Below are 14,270 nucleotides of genomic sequence, written 5' to 3'. Positions count from 1 at the left end.
ATAATTTTAAATTTATAAAAATGTTGAAATAAATCTTATATACTTTGCATGTGTATTTAGAAATAGATGCGCATTTAGTTATTCAAATAGATGATAAGGTCAGTGCTTTTACCTTCAACTTTATCACTAATGTATATATCATTTTATTGAATTTTAAAAACTATAACGATTCCCTTAAGCAAACAAATGAGTTTATTCCTGGCTTTTCATGGGTTGACTCCTTGCCAGGAAACAAGAATCTTTTTTCTTCCTGTTGGGCTCTGCTATTGTCCCAGAGAAACGATCCCCCCTCTATTTCCTCAAATCTATTTCATTAATGTTTCTATTTATTAATATTTTACAAGCAAAATAGTAGTCCCTTAAGAAACGGGTAGAAAGGCAACAAAATTTTAGTATATGAGAAAAAAAGTACAAGCAAGACTCTAATTAAACATCTTCTTTTGTATATTCCAAAGCACCTAGTAACTCTAATAATTCTTCTTCTTCTTTTTTGTTTTTTCTACTTAGTAGCACCATTTTTAAATTGGAGAATAATCAAGCACCTGATATGTTTTTGTGTTCTCTCTTATACTTCCAACAGTAATTTATATAATAGTTAAATAAATTTATTTGATTATGGTTCAAATCAATTCCTAAATTATATGTTGTCATCATTTATTAACTTATTCACTCAGTAAACATTTATGTACCAATGTGGTACAGTGTCTTACCAATCAGAAGAAAAGATCAGTGAGTCATTGTCAAAGTTTCTACTTACATGTTTTCTAAATCCGTGCGACATATTTAACTCTCTTGAAATAAAGTAAGTTTCATGAACAAAAAAAGAGAATATGATACTAAAAGAGTCAAGGAAAAAGAAAATGCAAAGAAGGACAGAGAAAGAGGAAAGTAAAAGACACTTTGGATATATTCAAAGAAATGTACAGAAAAAGAATTTGTGGAGATGATAACTTTTTATAGAAAAGAGGAATACTATAGCATAAAGTTCTGGTCTCCCTTAGGTGTTGGATTTTTGGTAATTTTTATTTATTTATTTTAGTTTCATTATTGGAAACTATAACTTTGCCTGAAGTATAGTTTTTCAAAGATTTGCATAATTAAAAAGATGTTATGAGTATAATTTTCTATTTTTATTGAATCATTTTATTTTATTATTTTTTTTTTTATTATTTTTTTTTCCCAGTGGGTTTTGTCATACATTGATATGAATCAGCCATGGATTTACATGTATTCCCAATCCCGATCCCCCCTCCCACCTCCCTCTCCACCCGATTCCTCTGGGTCTTATTGAATCATTTTAATTTGAAAGGGATTTAAACTATGCTTGAACATCTTAAAGTATTATATCTTTTAAAACTTTAAAAGCTTTAAAGTATGCTTGGAATACATTAAAGTATGTGAATACTCATGATAGGTTTGTTAGGGGCTAATTTGTTGAATAATTTTTTTTTAATCTACTTTACCAGAAATGTTTATGGCCAAAAAGGCAACTATATTTGATTTATGAACAGATTTTATAAAAAGGAAATTAAACTGAAAAGTGATATTTAGAAGTTTCTTTGTACTCTGAATGGCCAAATAATAATAAATAATATGGAATCAAAAATAATATCTTTTCTGTTTTCCTTAGCCATGCATTTTACTCATATTTATTTCTCAGTGTAATCAATCCTTATTATATTTTGCATCCCTGTCAGTATAAGGGCAATATCAAAGGTACTAAGCCTCTAATTTTCTAATTAGATATCTTATGCTCATACTATAAAAAGCATTATTAACATGAATGTGTATTATTCACAGATATTGGCAGACCTAGAAAACCATGCACTATTTAAGAATGATCTGGAATGTCAAAAGCTGATTCTAGAAGCAATGAAGTACCATCTGTTGCCAGAAAGAAGAACTTTAATGCAAAGTCCAAGAACGAAACCTAGAAAATCTACAGTTGGAACTCTGTATGCTGTGGGAGGCATGGATAACAACAAAGGTATTTAGTTCCAGATCTTTAATAATATACACCTGGCATCATGCCATAACATGAATTTACTATTGTAATCTGCATAATACCAACAAACTTCACAGAAACTTACCTTTATTCATTAAAATTTTAGGTTTAGGAAAAAATTATGATGCCTCATTTTTCCTTTTTTCAATCTGTAGTTGCTGCTTCTGTTTATCATCTTTAAATCTTTAATCTCTTTGCATTATGTACAAGATTTCATATGGAATAAAATAAAAAGATTGAAAGCACTTACTTACAAAACACAGACCAAATGATTTGTTGGATATCTTGAAAAATGTATTTCTATTCTAAGTAAGTATATTTATATTCTCTTCTAGTCTAACTAAAGTAAAATGTGTTTCTATTTCTAAATGCAATGTGTCAGCCCTATGCTTGCTGAGAGTAACATTTATGAAAAAGAGAGTCTCTGCTTTTGAAGAATTTAGAATGTCTTACAGAAGCCAGAGGGCTTCCCAGGAAGCACGGTGGTAAAGAACCTGACTGCCAATGCAGGAGACATAAGAGAAGTGGGTTCCATTCCTGGGTTAGGAAGATCCCCTGAAGGAGGGCATGGCAACCCACTCCAATATTCTGCCTGCAGAATCCCGGGCCAGGGAGCTCGGTGGGCTACCATTCACAGGGGTACAAAAAGTCAGACATGACTGAAGTGACAGCATGGACACATGCACAGAAGCTGGAAAAATAGACAATTATCACTGAGGGTACTGACTTGGCAGGTGTCATTTTCAAGTTTAATTTTCTTTTTTCCACATGAAATATTTTTTTCATTTCTTAAAACAGAAGCAGGTACACTTTATAGTAAGTCTCAGATTTGATAAATGGGCAGTGATTTTATACATGTATATAACAATTTAAGTTCAAATTTATGATATTTGCTTTTAAAGAGCACTGCATTCTACAGAAAGAATGCCCATATAAGATTAATTCCATTTGTACATCTGCACATTTCATTTAAAAATAAAGAAAAAAAGAACAGTGATTGAATCAGGCAAGCCTGTGGCTAGGATTAAACAGTAAACGATTAACATCAATATAAAAATTAACATCAATATAAAAGTCATTATCCTATTAATTAGCCAAAAGACATGGCTAATTTAAATTTTAAAATTTAGTGGCTTTAAATACAATTGCCATAGCATAAAGAAATATGAGTACAGGGGTTACACTGAGTTAAGCTGTTTGCCATCATTCCCAAACCATTCCCCCAATCCTGGTTCACAAAATCAGTCCCTGGTGACAAAAAGGTTGGGGATCACTGGTCCAAAGGATTAAAAGAGTGTGATAAAACAAAGTGCTTATAAAAAATTAGTCAGATTAAGTCAGAGATTAATCTGATTAAGTCAGAGATAAAACAGGAAAAAAAAAATTGACGGAACCTTTAGGAATTCTTACCATATCCACAACCCTCTAGGAATTGGATGTTAAATATATCCCATAACTTAGATAAAAATCTGACACTTAATACCAAACCTCAGAGAACCTAGCTTTCCTGCCATAGCAGAAATTTAGAGAAGCCAATGTTTCAGGAGATTTAAACAACTAGGACATTTTCAAGGTAATCATTGTATTTGCATCATGCTTTTACTGCTTAAAAAATGTTTTCTAAACCTTATTAACTTGTGTTATCTCTAAATGAGCATTACGATTTTATCTTAAAATTGTGATTTCTTGAAAGATAATGAGGAAAAGGAAATTGTAAAAAGAGGCAGAGAAATCAAAAGAAAAAATGTAGCAAAAATTATACTTTATTTTGCATGACTGATTTGAAAAATAAAGCAATATAATGATAATGACACCATATCTTAGAATACAATGATCTAGAATACTTAGTGTGTTTTTTTGGAATTTTTTACATATTTATATTGTGCCTTATAAGGCTATATAAACATTTTACTGAGTTCCTCTTCAGTTCTATAATTACTGGGATTCAGGTGATATTCTATAGCATGGATAAGCTATGAGTACAACCCCTGTAGATTTTCTGTAGACATTGCAAAACTTCAGAGCATTTTTCTCTCCTTTTTCTTCTTATATTCACATGGAAGTACATGCACCCTACACTGATGCATTTTCCTGCACATCCATTTTGTTCCAGGCTCTGTGTTAAGAAGTTGTGTACCATGTTGAACATTATGAATTACTACCCCTACCTCACGGGCTTCTTATGTGGCGTTACTGGTAAAAATCCCACCTGCCAATGCAGGGAGACACAAGAGAGGCAGGTTCCATCCTTCGGTTGGGAAGGTCCCTTGGAGGAGGAAATGGCAACCCAGTCCAGTATTCTTGCCTGGAGAACCCCATGGACAGAGGAGCCTGCTGGGTTTATGGTCCATGGGGTCTCACAGAGTCAGACACAACTGAAGTGACTGAGCACGCACACAGGCACCCCTACCTCACAGAGCTGCCAAGTTAATCTGGGAAAGTGAACAGTAAACAAAATATTTGTGAATAAAATGAGCTTGAGAAGAATGAATTTGTGAGTACAATATCTATAATGTCTGGGTGCTAACCTAGTCTAGTCTAGGAAAGTAGAGAAGTACAGAGAAAGTGTTCATTGTTGCTGTTCTTAGCTGAAGTCTAAAGGATAGTGAGACATTAGCTTAGAACATCATTAGAACGGTAGAATAGGCGTGGTGGCAAATTCTAGACTAGAGCTACATCAGATGTGAAGATTTACAGCTAGAGAAGCGTGACATCTTCAAAACCAAGGAGAAATCCTTTCTGGCTGAAATATAGCCAGTGGAGAAGTAAAATCAGCATGGTAGTGGAGGAAAGACACAGTGCACTTCAGGGAAAGGCTTAGCAAGATAGATTCTGATTTGAAATCTAGACATCATCGAAAGCGATGTTCCAAGTGTAGAAAGTAGCCTTTGCAATCAGATGACTATTTAATCAGATGATTAGGAATATCACTTAAAATCTCAATCTAATTTACCCTTTCTCAATACTATAGTGTGTTTCTGTAGCAACTACAGTGATTAAATGTAAAGAGGCTAAATACAAGGAATTCCAACATGTTTGATTAGTGCCAAAGAGGACATCAGAAAACTCTGTAGCACACTGCGCTGACTTTCCTCATCACATTATAGACTAAGGTCAAGCCATCTAGAAACTTTGGGGTCATAGACTATAGGGATTCTATGACTTAATAGTGATGTGACACACAAGTGAAGCTAGGACAACAAGATATTCATATAATGGCATTTATATGAATAGCATTATGTATTGGGCTTCTTGGGGCTCAGCTGATAAAGAATACATCTGCAGTGCAGGAGACCTGGGTTCGACCCCTGGGTTGGGACGATCCCCTTGGAGAAGGGAAAAGCTACCCACTCCAGTATTCTGGCCTGGAGAACTCTAGAAGCAAGCTCCAGAGCAAGCTCCAGAAGTTGGTGATGGACATAGGGTCTCAGTCCATGGGGTCACAAAGAGTTGGACAGGACTGAGAAACTTTCACTTTCACTTTCAAATGCCTTTTGCACCAATACAAACAACGTTCAAGAATTGGGAATCATATAATTCATTTGAGAGAAAAGAATCAAGACATAAATGAAGTTAGCAATATGTCTTAGAAAGTATGATTGATTCGCTGCCATAACTGTAATATACTGAAGAATATATCTTTAAAAATATAATAAAGTGAAAATGTTAGTCACTCATTCGTTTTCCACTCTTTGCGACCCCATGGACTGTAGCCTCCCAGGCTCCTCTGTCCATGGAATTCTCTAGGCAAGAATACTGGAGCGGGTAGCCATTCGATTCTCCAGGGGATCTTCTTGACCCAGGGATCAATCGAGCATTGTAGTCAGATTCTTTACCGTCTGAGACACCAGGGAAGCCTAATTTAGGGCATATTTCAGTTCAGTCATTCAGCCATGTTCGACTCTTTGAGACTCCATGGACTGCAGCATGCCAGGCTTCCCTGTCCATTACCAACTTCCTGAGCTTGCTTAAACTCAAATCCACTGAGTCAGTGATGCCATCCAATAATAATAATGGGACTGAATTTTTCTTTTTGTATTTTTAATTCTTCATGTATTTATTCATTAAATGTAATAATGAAGACTGACATTAGTTTCTATTTTTTCAATTATTACATATTTTAATTTAATTTCTTGAACTATCTGCCTATAGTACATGGTATAAAATTCAATAGAAATAACTTATGAGGTGCTTTACTCATTTTGTGCATTTTATAAGGAATACTTTAAATATCTTACAAGTTTACTGTAAACATCTAGTAGGTAGCATACCATACCTAACAATTTCTGAGCAAATGATGAATATCATATATGAGAACAAAAGCAGGCTATGGAAAACCTTATGTCCTTTCAAAGATAATTTATTTCCTTTTTGGAAGACACTTAGGTAATATCAAAATACTGTCTTCCAAACAAGCATTGAGTGATTTGAGATTAAGATGTAGTATCTGTGAGGGCTGCCCTACTCCTGGTTTGCCTTCATTATTTATAGAAAGGTCATTAGTCTTTGGCCGGTCCTGTGTGCCATTTTATTTTCACCTCAGAAGAACCAGTTCTATCTAATTTTTAGCATCTTAGCTTCCACTTTCTGCACGAATTTCTGTCTTTCCTTGTGTATCTTATAAGTCAGCAAATGCCCAGAAGACAAGCAATGATGGCTTTTCATGGTTTTCTCTGAGTCTAAAATCCTGACTACTTTGATTGCCCTGGGCTACAATTAGCGTCTCCCCAGCCCCATGAGAGCTCCGCTGGTGGCTCAGTGGTAAAGAATTCAACTGTCAATTCAGGAGATGGGGGTTCAATCCCTGAGAAGGGAAGATCCTCTAGAGAAGGAAATGGCAACCCGCTCCAGTATTCTTGCCTGGGAAATCCCATGGACAGAGGAGCCTACTAGGCTATAGTCCATGCAGTCACAAAAAGTCAGACACAACTTAACAGCTAAACAGCTAGAACAACAGCCCCCCAAGGTTGCCAAGAACCCAGGACCAGCAAGTACTTCAAGGGCTCTCGATTAAATAGCACTGCCTGTGAATCAGTCACTTCTGATGGGGCTCAATGGTAAATAATCTGTCTGTAATGAAGGAGACCATGGTTTTATGCCCTGGAGGAGGGCATGGAAACTCACTCTAGTATCCTTACCTAGAGAATCCCATGGACAGAGGAGCCTGGCACGCTGCAATCCATGGGGTTGCACAGAGTCAGACATTCCTGAAGCAAAGAAGCAGCAGCAGCAGAGGGGGGGAAATGGCAAAGAATGTTAGATTCAATTCAGTGCACATTGCTTCTATTTTGGATTTGTCCTCCTAAGTGTTAACAATCTTTTTTAGTCTCTAATGTCTTTAAACAGCTAAAATTTTTGTTTGAAGACTGTTGCCTTATAGTTACTTTTGTGGAGATAGTTCATTTGATACAAACTAAAGCATCATAGTTAGCAGCAGAGGCCCTTGTGAATTTGGCTTGATGATTTCAACATGGTGCATTTCTGGAACTTCTCTTTGAATTTTTTTTTTTGAGATATATATGATGATGTTCCCATTTTACTTTTTTTTTTTTTTTTAATTTCATCTATTGTTACTTTAAATAGTTCATAGTTTTATTTTTTATCCTGTAGCTAGTAACTAACTTCTAAAAGCTTGAAAGTCTAAGTCTGTTGATTGTTATTTCTGACATTTATATCAGTGTTATACCTTGATTGTTGGGTAAGATTATTTTGAATTTACAGTTAATTTCATTACTCTCTGGAGTATTCAGGGTCGTAATTGGAGATGTATCAACCTAAACACAGACGTAAACTGAGAAATATCAGAAATTGAGCTTACACTGGAATAGTACAGTTATTGCAATTTGGGAAATGCAATCTCTAGGAAACTACAAGCTAGCCCATTGAGGATTTGGAGTGGGCTGTATTTATGGGCAAGCAGTGCAAAGAGGGCAGAGTCCAAGAAGCTCGTTTATTATCTTAAGGATAGTAAGAGATTCTTGGAAGATGGTCACTGGTAAACTTTGGGTTTTAAATTAGGCATTTGTGAGAAATGAGTCTCTGAGTTCTTCTGTCATCTTCCTAAGGGTGCATGCATTGAGATTCTCCATTTCATATTTTCTGGTTCCATTTTAGATTAAAATCCTTTCACACTTTCCTCCAGCGTGCATGGGTCAGCTCCAACCAAGAACTCTGACTCAGTTCTTGAGTCTCATCAGTTCAGTTCAGTCGCTCAGTCATGTCCGACTCTTTGCGACCCCATGGGCTGCTGCACACCAGGCTTCCCTGTCCGTCACCAATTCCCAGAGCTTGCTCAAACTCATGTCCACTGAGTTGGTGATGCCATCCAACCATCTCATTCTCTGTCATCCCCTTCTCCTCCTGCCTTCAAGCTTTCCCAGCATCAGAGTCTTTTCCAATAAGTCATTTCTTTACATCAGGTGGCCACAGTATTGGAGCTTCAGCTTCAGCTTCAGTCCTTCCAGTGAATATTCAGGACTGACTTCCTTTAGGATGGACTGGTTTGATATCCTTGCAGTCCAAGGAACTCTCAAGAGTCTTCAACACCACAGTTCAAAAGCACCAGTTCTTCAGTGCTCAGCTTTCTGTATCCATACTCTATCCAACTATCCAGCTTTCTTTATCCCACTCTCACATCCATACATGGCTACTGGAAAAATCATACCTTTGACTAGATGGACCTGGGCTTGATGCGAAATCTCTGGATCATTCATCCCCCCTCCTCATTTTAGGCCCAAAGCAAATGTTTTAGATTCTATCATAGGTGAAGACAACTGCTCCAAGGAAATGCAGGCTTTTGTACTCAGCAATGTCTATGCCAGGTTTCACCTCACTGTTCTTCAATTATTCAACTCCAGACTTTCTTGGAGTTTTTTCCCTTGCATTTAAGTCCAGTAAAGCAAAAACTGCATTGCAATTTGACCAGTTTTACTGGTATTTTAATTAGAGGGCACTCTGTCACCTCTTCTATTCTCTAATAATCAGAGTCTTTCTTTTCCTTTTGCATCTTTTTTTTTTTTTTTTTTTGCAAAAAAAAAAAAAATATATATATATATTTAAATTTTTAAATTTAAATAAATTAAAAACAAATTTAATTTTGTATTGGGGCATAGCCAATTAACAATGTTGTGGTAGTTTCAGGTGAACAGCAAAGGATACGTGTATCCTTTCTCCCCCAAACTGCCCTCCCATCTAGGCTGGCACATAACATTGAGCAGAGTTTCATGTTCTATGTTCTTTTGTACCTTGATTTTTTTCTCCATAGATTGTTTTACTTGTTTTATGCCCTGTACTTTTTGGAGAATAAGGATTTTGTTTAGAATTAAGCTATTAGCAGACCTGACATTTTCCCACTTGTTACATGTTTACAAAGTTAACATTGTTAGATAACAAAGTTAGATAGCTTCTGAGTATTCAGAAATTTGATAATATATATTCACATGTAACTTCCACATCTCTAAAGGGAAGATAATAAGTCTACCTCAAAGTATTAAATTATGTCAGGTAATAAAATAAAACAGTTCTCATTACAATGTAGATGATGACTCAACCATTTGAATCCTTACTTATTCTTCCTATAGCAAATGCAATTCAAATTCATGTCTGAGCTTAAATAGAAATTGATACATATCTTTGATCTGAAGCATTATTTGCAAAAATCCAGAACTGTTAGTATAAATTCAAGAGTATATGCATTCTAATATAATAGATTAATTTCCTTTTCAAAATTTTAAGCAACTTAGAGACAGAAACCTTACATTTCTAACAGAAAGAATCATTACTTAGAGTAGACTTTCAGTAAATGTCCGCCATACTTAAATTACAACCTATTTAACTAATATTAGTAAATATCCAAAATGAAAACTCAAAAGTATATGCATATATATACTATTTGTCAGTGTAAACTTTTTATAACTATGAAATTCTCCTTTATTTATAATCTTTGGGAGATTTTTAAAGGCAAACTATAAATAAAACTTGCCGTTACCTGAATAATTTTCCCCAAAAGATCCTTCAATTATTGTGATAAAGATTCAACAATTATCATGAATCTATGTTATTTATCCTCTGTAACTGATTGTTTGGGAATGATAAAATTATTTCATCAATGACATATATATAGATAGATGGATAGATTTTGATTTAAGTGCAGTTTTGATATTATGCTAAAATAGCACATTATGTTAGGTTCAGGTTACAGTATAGTGATTTTGTAATACATTAAACACATTGTGAAATGAGGACAACAGTAACTCTAGTAACCATTTATAACATCCAATAATATTATGGTATTATTAAGTTCCTTATGTAGTATAGTATATCCCTGTAACATTTATCACAGGGAATTTACTCCTTTTAAGCCTCCTCACATATTTTGCCCAACCCTCCACTGCCTTCCCTTCTGGCAACCAGCTGTTTGCTATCTGTATGAGTCTTTCTCTTTTACTTGTTCATTTGATTTTCCTTTGGATTAAGCATTTAAGTGAAATCATACCATATATGTCTTTCTCTGTCTGATTTATTTCACTTAGCACATTGTCCTCTAGATCCATCAATGTTTTTGAAATGGCATGATTTCATTTATCATGACTAAGTATTATTTCATTGTATATGTATACCACATTTTTTGTATTCATTCATCTATCTATGGACACTTCAGTTGTTTCCATATTTTGGCTATTGTAAATAATCTTACAATGAACAGAGGAATCCATATATCTTTTTGATTTAGTGTTTTTGTTTTCTTCAGGTAAATACCAAGAAGTGAAACTGTCAGATAATAAGGAAGTTCTATTTTTAATTTTTGAAGGAAACCTCATAGTGTTTTTCACTGTAACTGCACCAATTTACATTCCCCAGAACAGTGCACAAAGATTATTTTTCCTCTATACCTTCACCAATATGTGTCATTTGTTGTCTTTTAAATGACAGCCATTCTGACAGGTGTAAGATGATAGCACATTGATTTCTATTTGCGTTTCCCTGATGATGTTGAACATTGTCTCATGTGTCTCACGTCCATTAATATATTTTACTTGGAAACATATTTATTTAGGTCCTCTGCATATTATTTAATGAGATATATATTTTTGATATTGAGCTTTATGTTTTGTTCCTATAGTTTGGATTTTTTTTTTCTTTTTTTTTTTAATTTTTTATTTTTTTATTATTATTATTTTTTTTTTCCAGTGGGTTTTGTCATACATTGATATGAATCAGCCATGGATTTACATGTATTCCCAATCCCGATCCCCCCTCCCACCTCCCTCTCCACCCGATTACTCTGGGTCTTCCCAGTACACCAGGCCGGAGCACTTGTCTCGTGCATCCCACCTGGGCTGGTGATCTGTTTCACCATAGATAGTATACATGCTGTTCTTTTGAAATATCCCACCCTCACATTCTCCCACAAAGTTCAAAAGTCTGTTCTGTATTTCTGTGTCTCTTTTTCTGTTCTGCATATAGGGTTATCGTTATCATCTTTCTAAATTCCATATACATGTGTCAGTATGCTGTAATGTTCTTTATCTTTCTGGCTTACTTCACTCTGTATAAGGGGCTCCAGCTTCATCCATCTCATTAGGACTGGTTCAAATGAATTCTTTTTAATGGCTGAGTAATATTCCATGGTGTATATGTACCACAGCTTCCTTATCCATTCATCTGCTGATGGGCATCTAGGTTGCTTCCATGTCCTGGCTATTATAAACAGTGCTGTGATGAACATTGGGGTGCACGTGTCTCTTTCAGATCTGGTTTCCTCAGTGTGTATGCCCAGAAGTGGGATTGCTGGGTCATATGGCAGTTCTATTTCCAGTTTTTTAAGAAATCTCCACACTGTTTTCCATAGTGGCTGTACTAGTTTGCATTCCCACCAACAGTGTAAGAGGGTTCCCTTTTCTCCACACCCTCTCCAGCATTTATTGCTTATAGACTTTTGGATAGCAGCCATCCTGACTGGTGTGTAATGGTACCTCATTGTGGTTTTGATTTGCATTTCTCTAATAATGAGTGATGTTGAGCATCCTTTCATGTGTTTGTTAGCCATCTGTATGTCTTCTTTGGAGAAATGTCTGTTTAGTTCTTTGGCCCATTTTTTGATTGGGTCATTTATTTTTCTGGAATTGAGCTGCAGGAGTTGCTTGTATACTTTTGAGATTAATCCTTTGTCTGTTGCTTCATTTGCTATAATTTTCTCCCAATCTGAGGGCTGTCTTTTCACCTTACTTATAGTTTCCTTTGTAGTGCAAAAGCTTTTAAGTTTCATTAGGTCCCATTTGTTTAGTTTTGCTTTTATTTCCAATATTCTGGGAGGTGGGTCATAGAGGATCTTGCTTTGATTTATGTCGGAGAGTGTTTTGCCTATGTTCTCCTCTAGGAGTTTTATAGTTTCTGGTCTTACATTTAGATCTTTAATCCATTTTGAGTTTATTTTTGTGTATGGTGTTAGAAAGTGTTCTAGTTTCATTCTTTTACAAGTGGTTGACCAGTTTTCCCAGCACCACTTGTTAAAGAGGTTGTCTTTTTTCCATTGTATATCCTTGCCTCCTTTGTCAAAGATAAGGTGTCCATAAGTTCGTGGATTTAACTCTGGGCTTTCTATTCTGTTCCATTGATCTATATTTCTGTCTTTGTGCCAGTACCATACTGTCTTGATGACTGTGGCTTTGTAGTAGAGTCTGAAGTCAGGCAGGTTGATTCCTCCAGCTCCATTCTTCTTTCTCAAGATTACTTTGGCTATTCGAGGTTTTTTGTATTTCCATACAAATTGTGAAATTCTTTGGTCTAGTTCTGTGAAAAATACCGTTGGTAGCTTGATAGGGATTGCATTGAATCTATAGACGGCTTTGGGTAGAATAGCCATTTTGACAATATTAATTCTTCCTATCCATGAACACGGTATGTTTCTCCATCTGTTTTTGTCCTCTTTGATTTCTTTCATCAGTGTTTTATAGTTCTCTATGTATAGGTCCTTTGTTTCTTTAGGTAGATATACTCCTAAGTATTTTATTCTTTTTGTTGCAATGGTGAATGATATTGTTTCCTTAATTTCTCTGTCTGTTTTTTCATTGTCAGTATATAGGAATGCAAGGGATTTCTGTGTGTTAATTTTATATCCTGCAACTTTACTATATTCATTGATTAGCTCTAGTAATTTTCTGGTAGAGTCTTTAGGGTTTTCTATGTAGAGGATCATGTCATCTGCAAACAGTGAGAGTTTTACTTCTTCTTTTCCTATCTGGATTCCTTTTACTTCTTTTTCTGCTCTGATTGCTGTGGCCAGAACTTCCAACACTATGTTGAATTGTAGTGGTGAGAGTGGGCACCCTTGTCTTGTTCCTGATTTCAGGGGAAATGCTTTCAATTTTTCACCATTGAGGGTGATGCTTGCTGTGGGTTTGTCATATATAGCTTTTATTATGTTGAGGTATGTTCCTTCTATTCCTGCTTTTTGGAGAGTTTTAATCATAAATGAGTGTTGAATTTTGTCAAAGGCTTTCTCTGCATCTATTGAGATAATCATATGGTTTTTATCTTTCAATTTGTTAATGTGGTGTATTACATTGATTGATTTGTGGATATTAAAGAATCCTTGCATTCCTGGGATAAAGCCCACTTGGTCATGGTGTATGATTTTTTTAATATGTTGTTGGATTCTGTTTGCTAGAATTTTGTTAAGGATTTTTGCATCTATGTTCATCAGTGATATTGGCCTGTAGTTTTCTTTTTTTGTGGCATCTTTGTCTGGTTTTGGAATTAGGGTGATGGTGGCCTCATAGAATGAGTTTGGAAGCTTACCTTCTTCTGCAATTTTCTGGAAGAGTTTGAGTAAGATAGGTGTTAGCTCTTCTCTAAATTTTTGGTAGAATTCAGCTGTGAAGCCATCTGGTCCTGGGCTTTTGTTTGCTGGTTTGGATTTTAACTCCTTGTTCAATATATTGTTGTTTAGTCTCTAAGTTGTGTCTGACTCTGTGTCTCCATGTATTGTAACTTGCTAGGCTCTTCTGTCCATGGGATTTCCCAGGCAAGAATACTGGAGTGGGTTGCCATTACCTTCTCCAGGGGATCTTGCCAATCCAGGGATCAAACCTACATCTGTTGAATTGCAGGCAGATTCTTTACCACTGAGTTACTGGGTGGGTCCCTTTTATTGAATATATCATTTACAAATATCACCTCTCATTCAAAAGGTTACTTTTTTACTTTCTTGATAGTTTTCTTCCCTGTGCAAAAGCTTGCAAAATGTTTTCACTTTGATGTAATC

The 14,270-nt window shown here is 35.4% G+C and overlaps 1 protein-coding gene across 1 annotated transcript in view; it reads left to right on the top strand.

Moving 5' to 3' along the window:
* The window catches only part of KLHL1 (kelch like family member 1), a 481,913-nt gene that overhangs the window by 343,039 nt on the left and 124,604 nt on the right, over positions 1–14,270 (top strand). The window contains exon 6 of the mRNA XM_061133331.1: positions 1,801–1,987. Within this exon, the coding sequence (XP_060989314.1) occupies positions 1,801–1,987 (187 nt within the window). The remainder of the gene's footprint in view (positions 1–1,800; positions 1,988–14,270) is intronic.

The sequence above is a fragment of the Dama dama genome, chromosome 30, assembly GCF_033118175.1.
Source record: "Dama dama isolate Ldn47 chromosome 30, ASM3311817v1, whole genome shotgun sequence".
In the NCBI taxonomy this organism is placed as follows: Eukaryota; Metazoa; Chordata; class Mammalia; order Artiodactyla; family Cervidae; genus Dama; species Dama dama.
The sequence above is the reverse complement of the archived record's forward strand: the minus strand, read 5'-3'. Positions and strand labels throughout refer to the sequence as shown.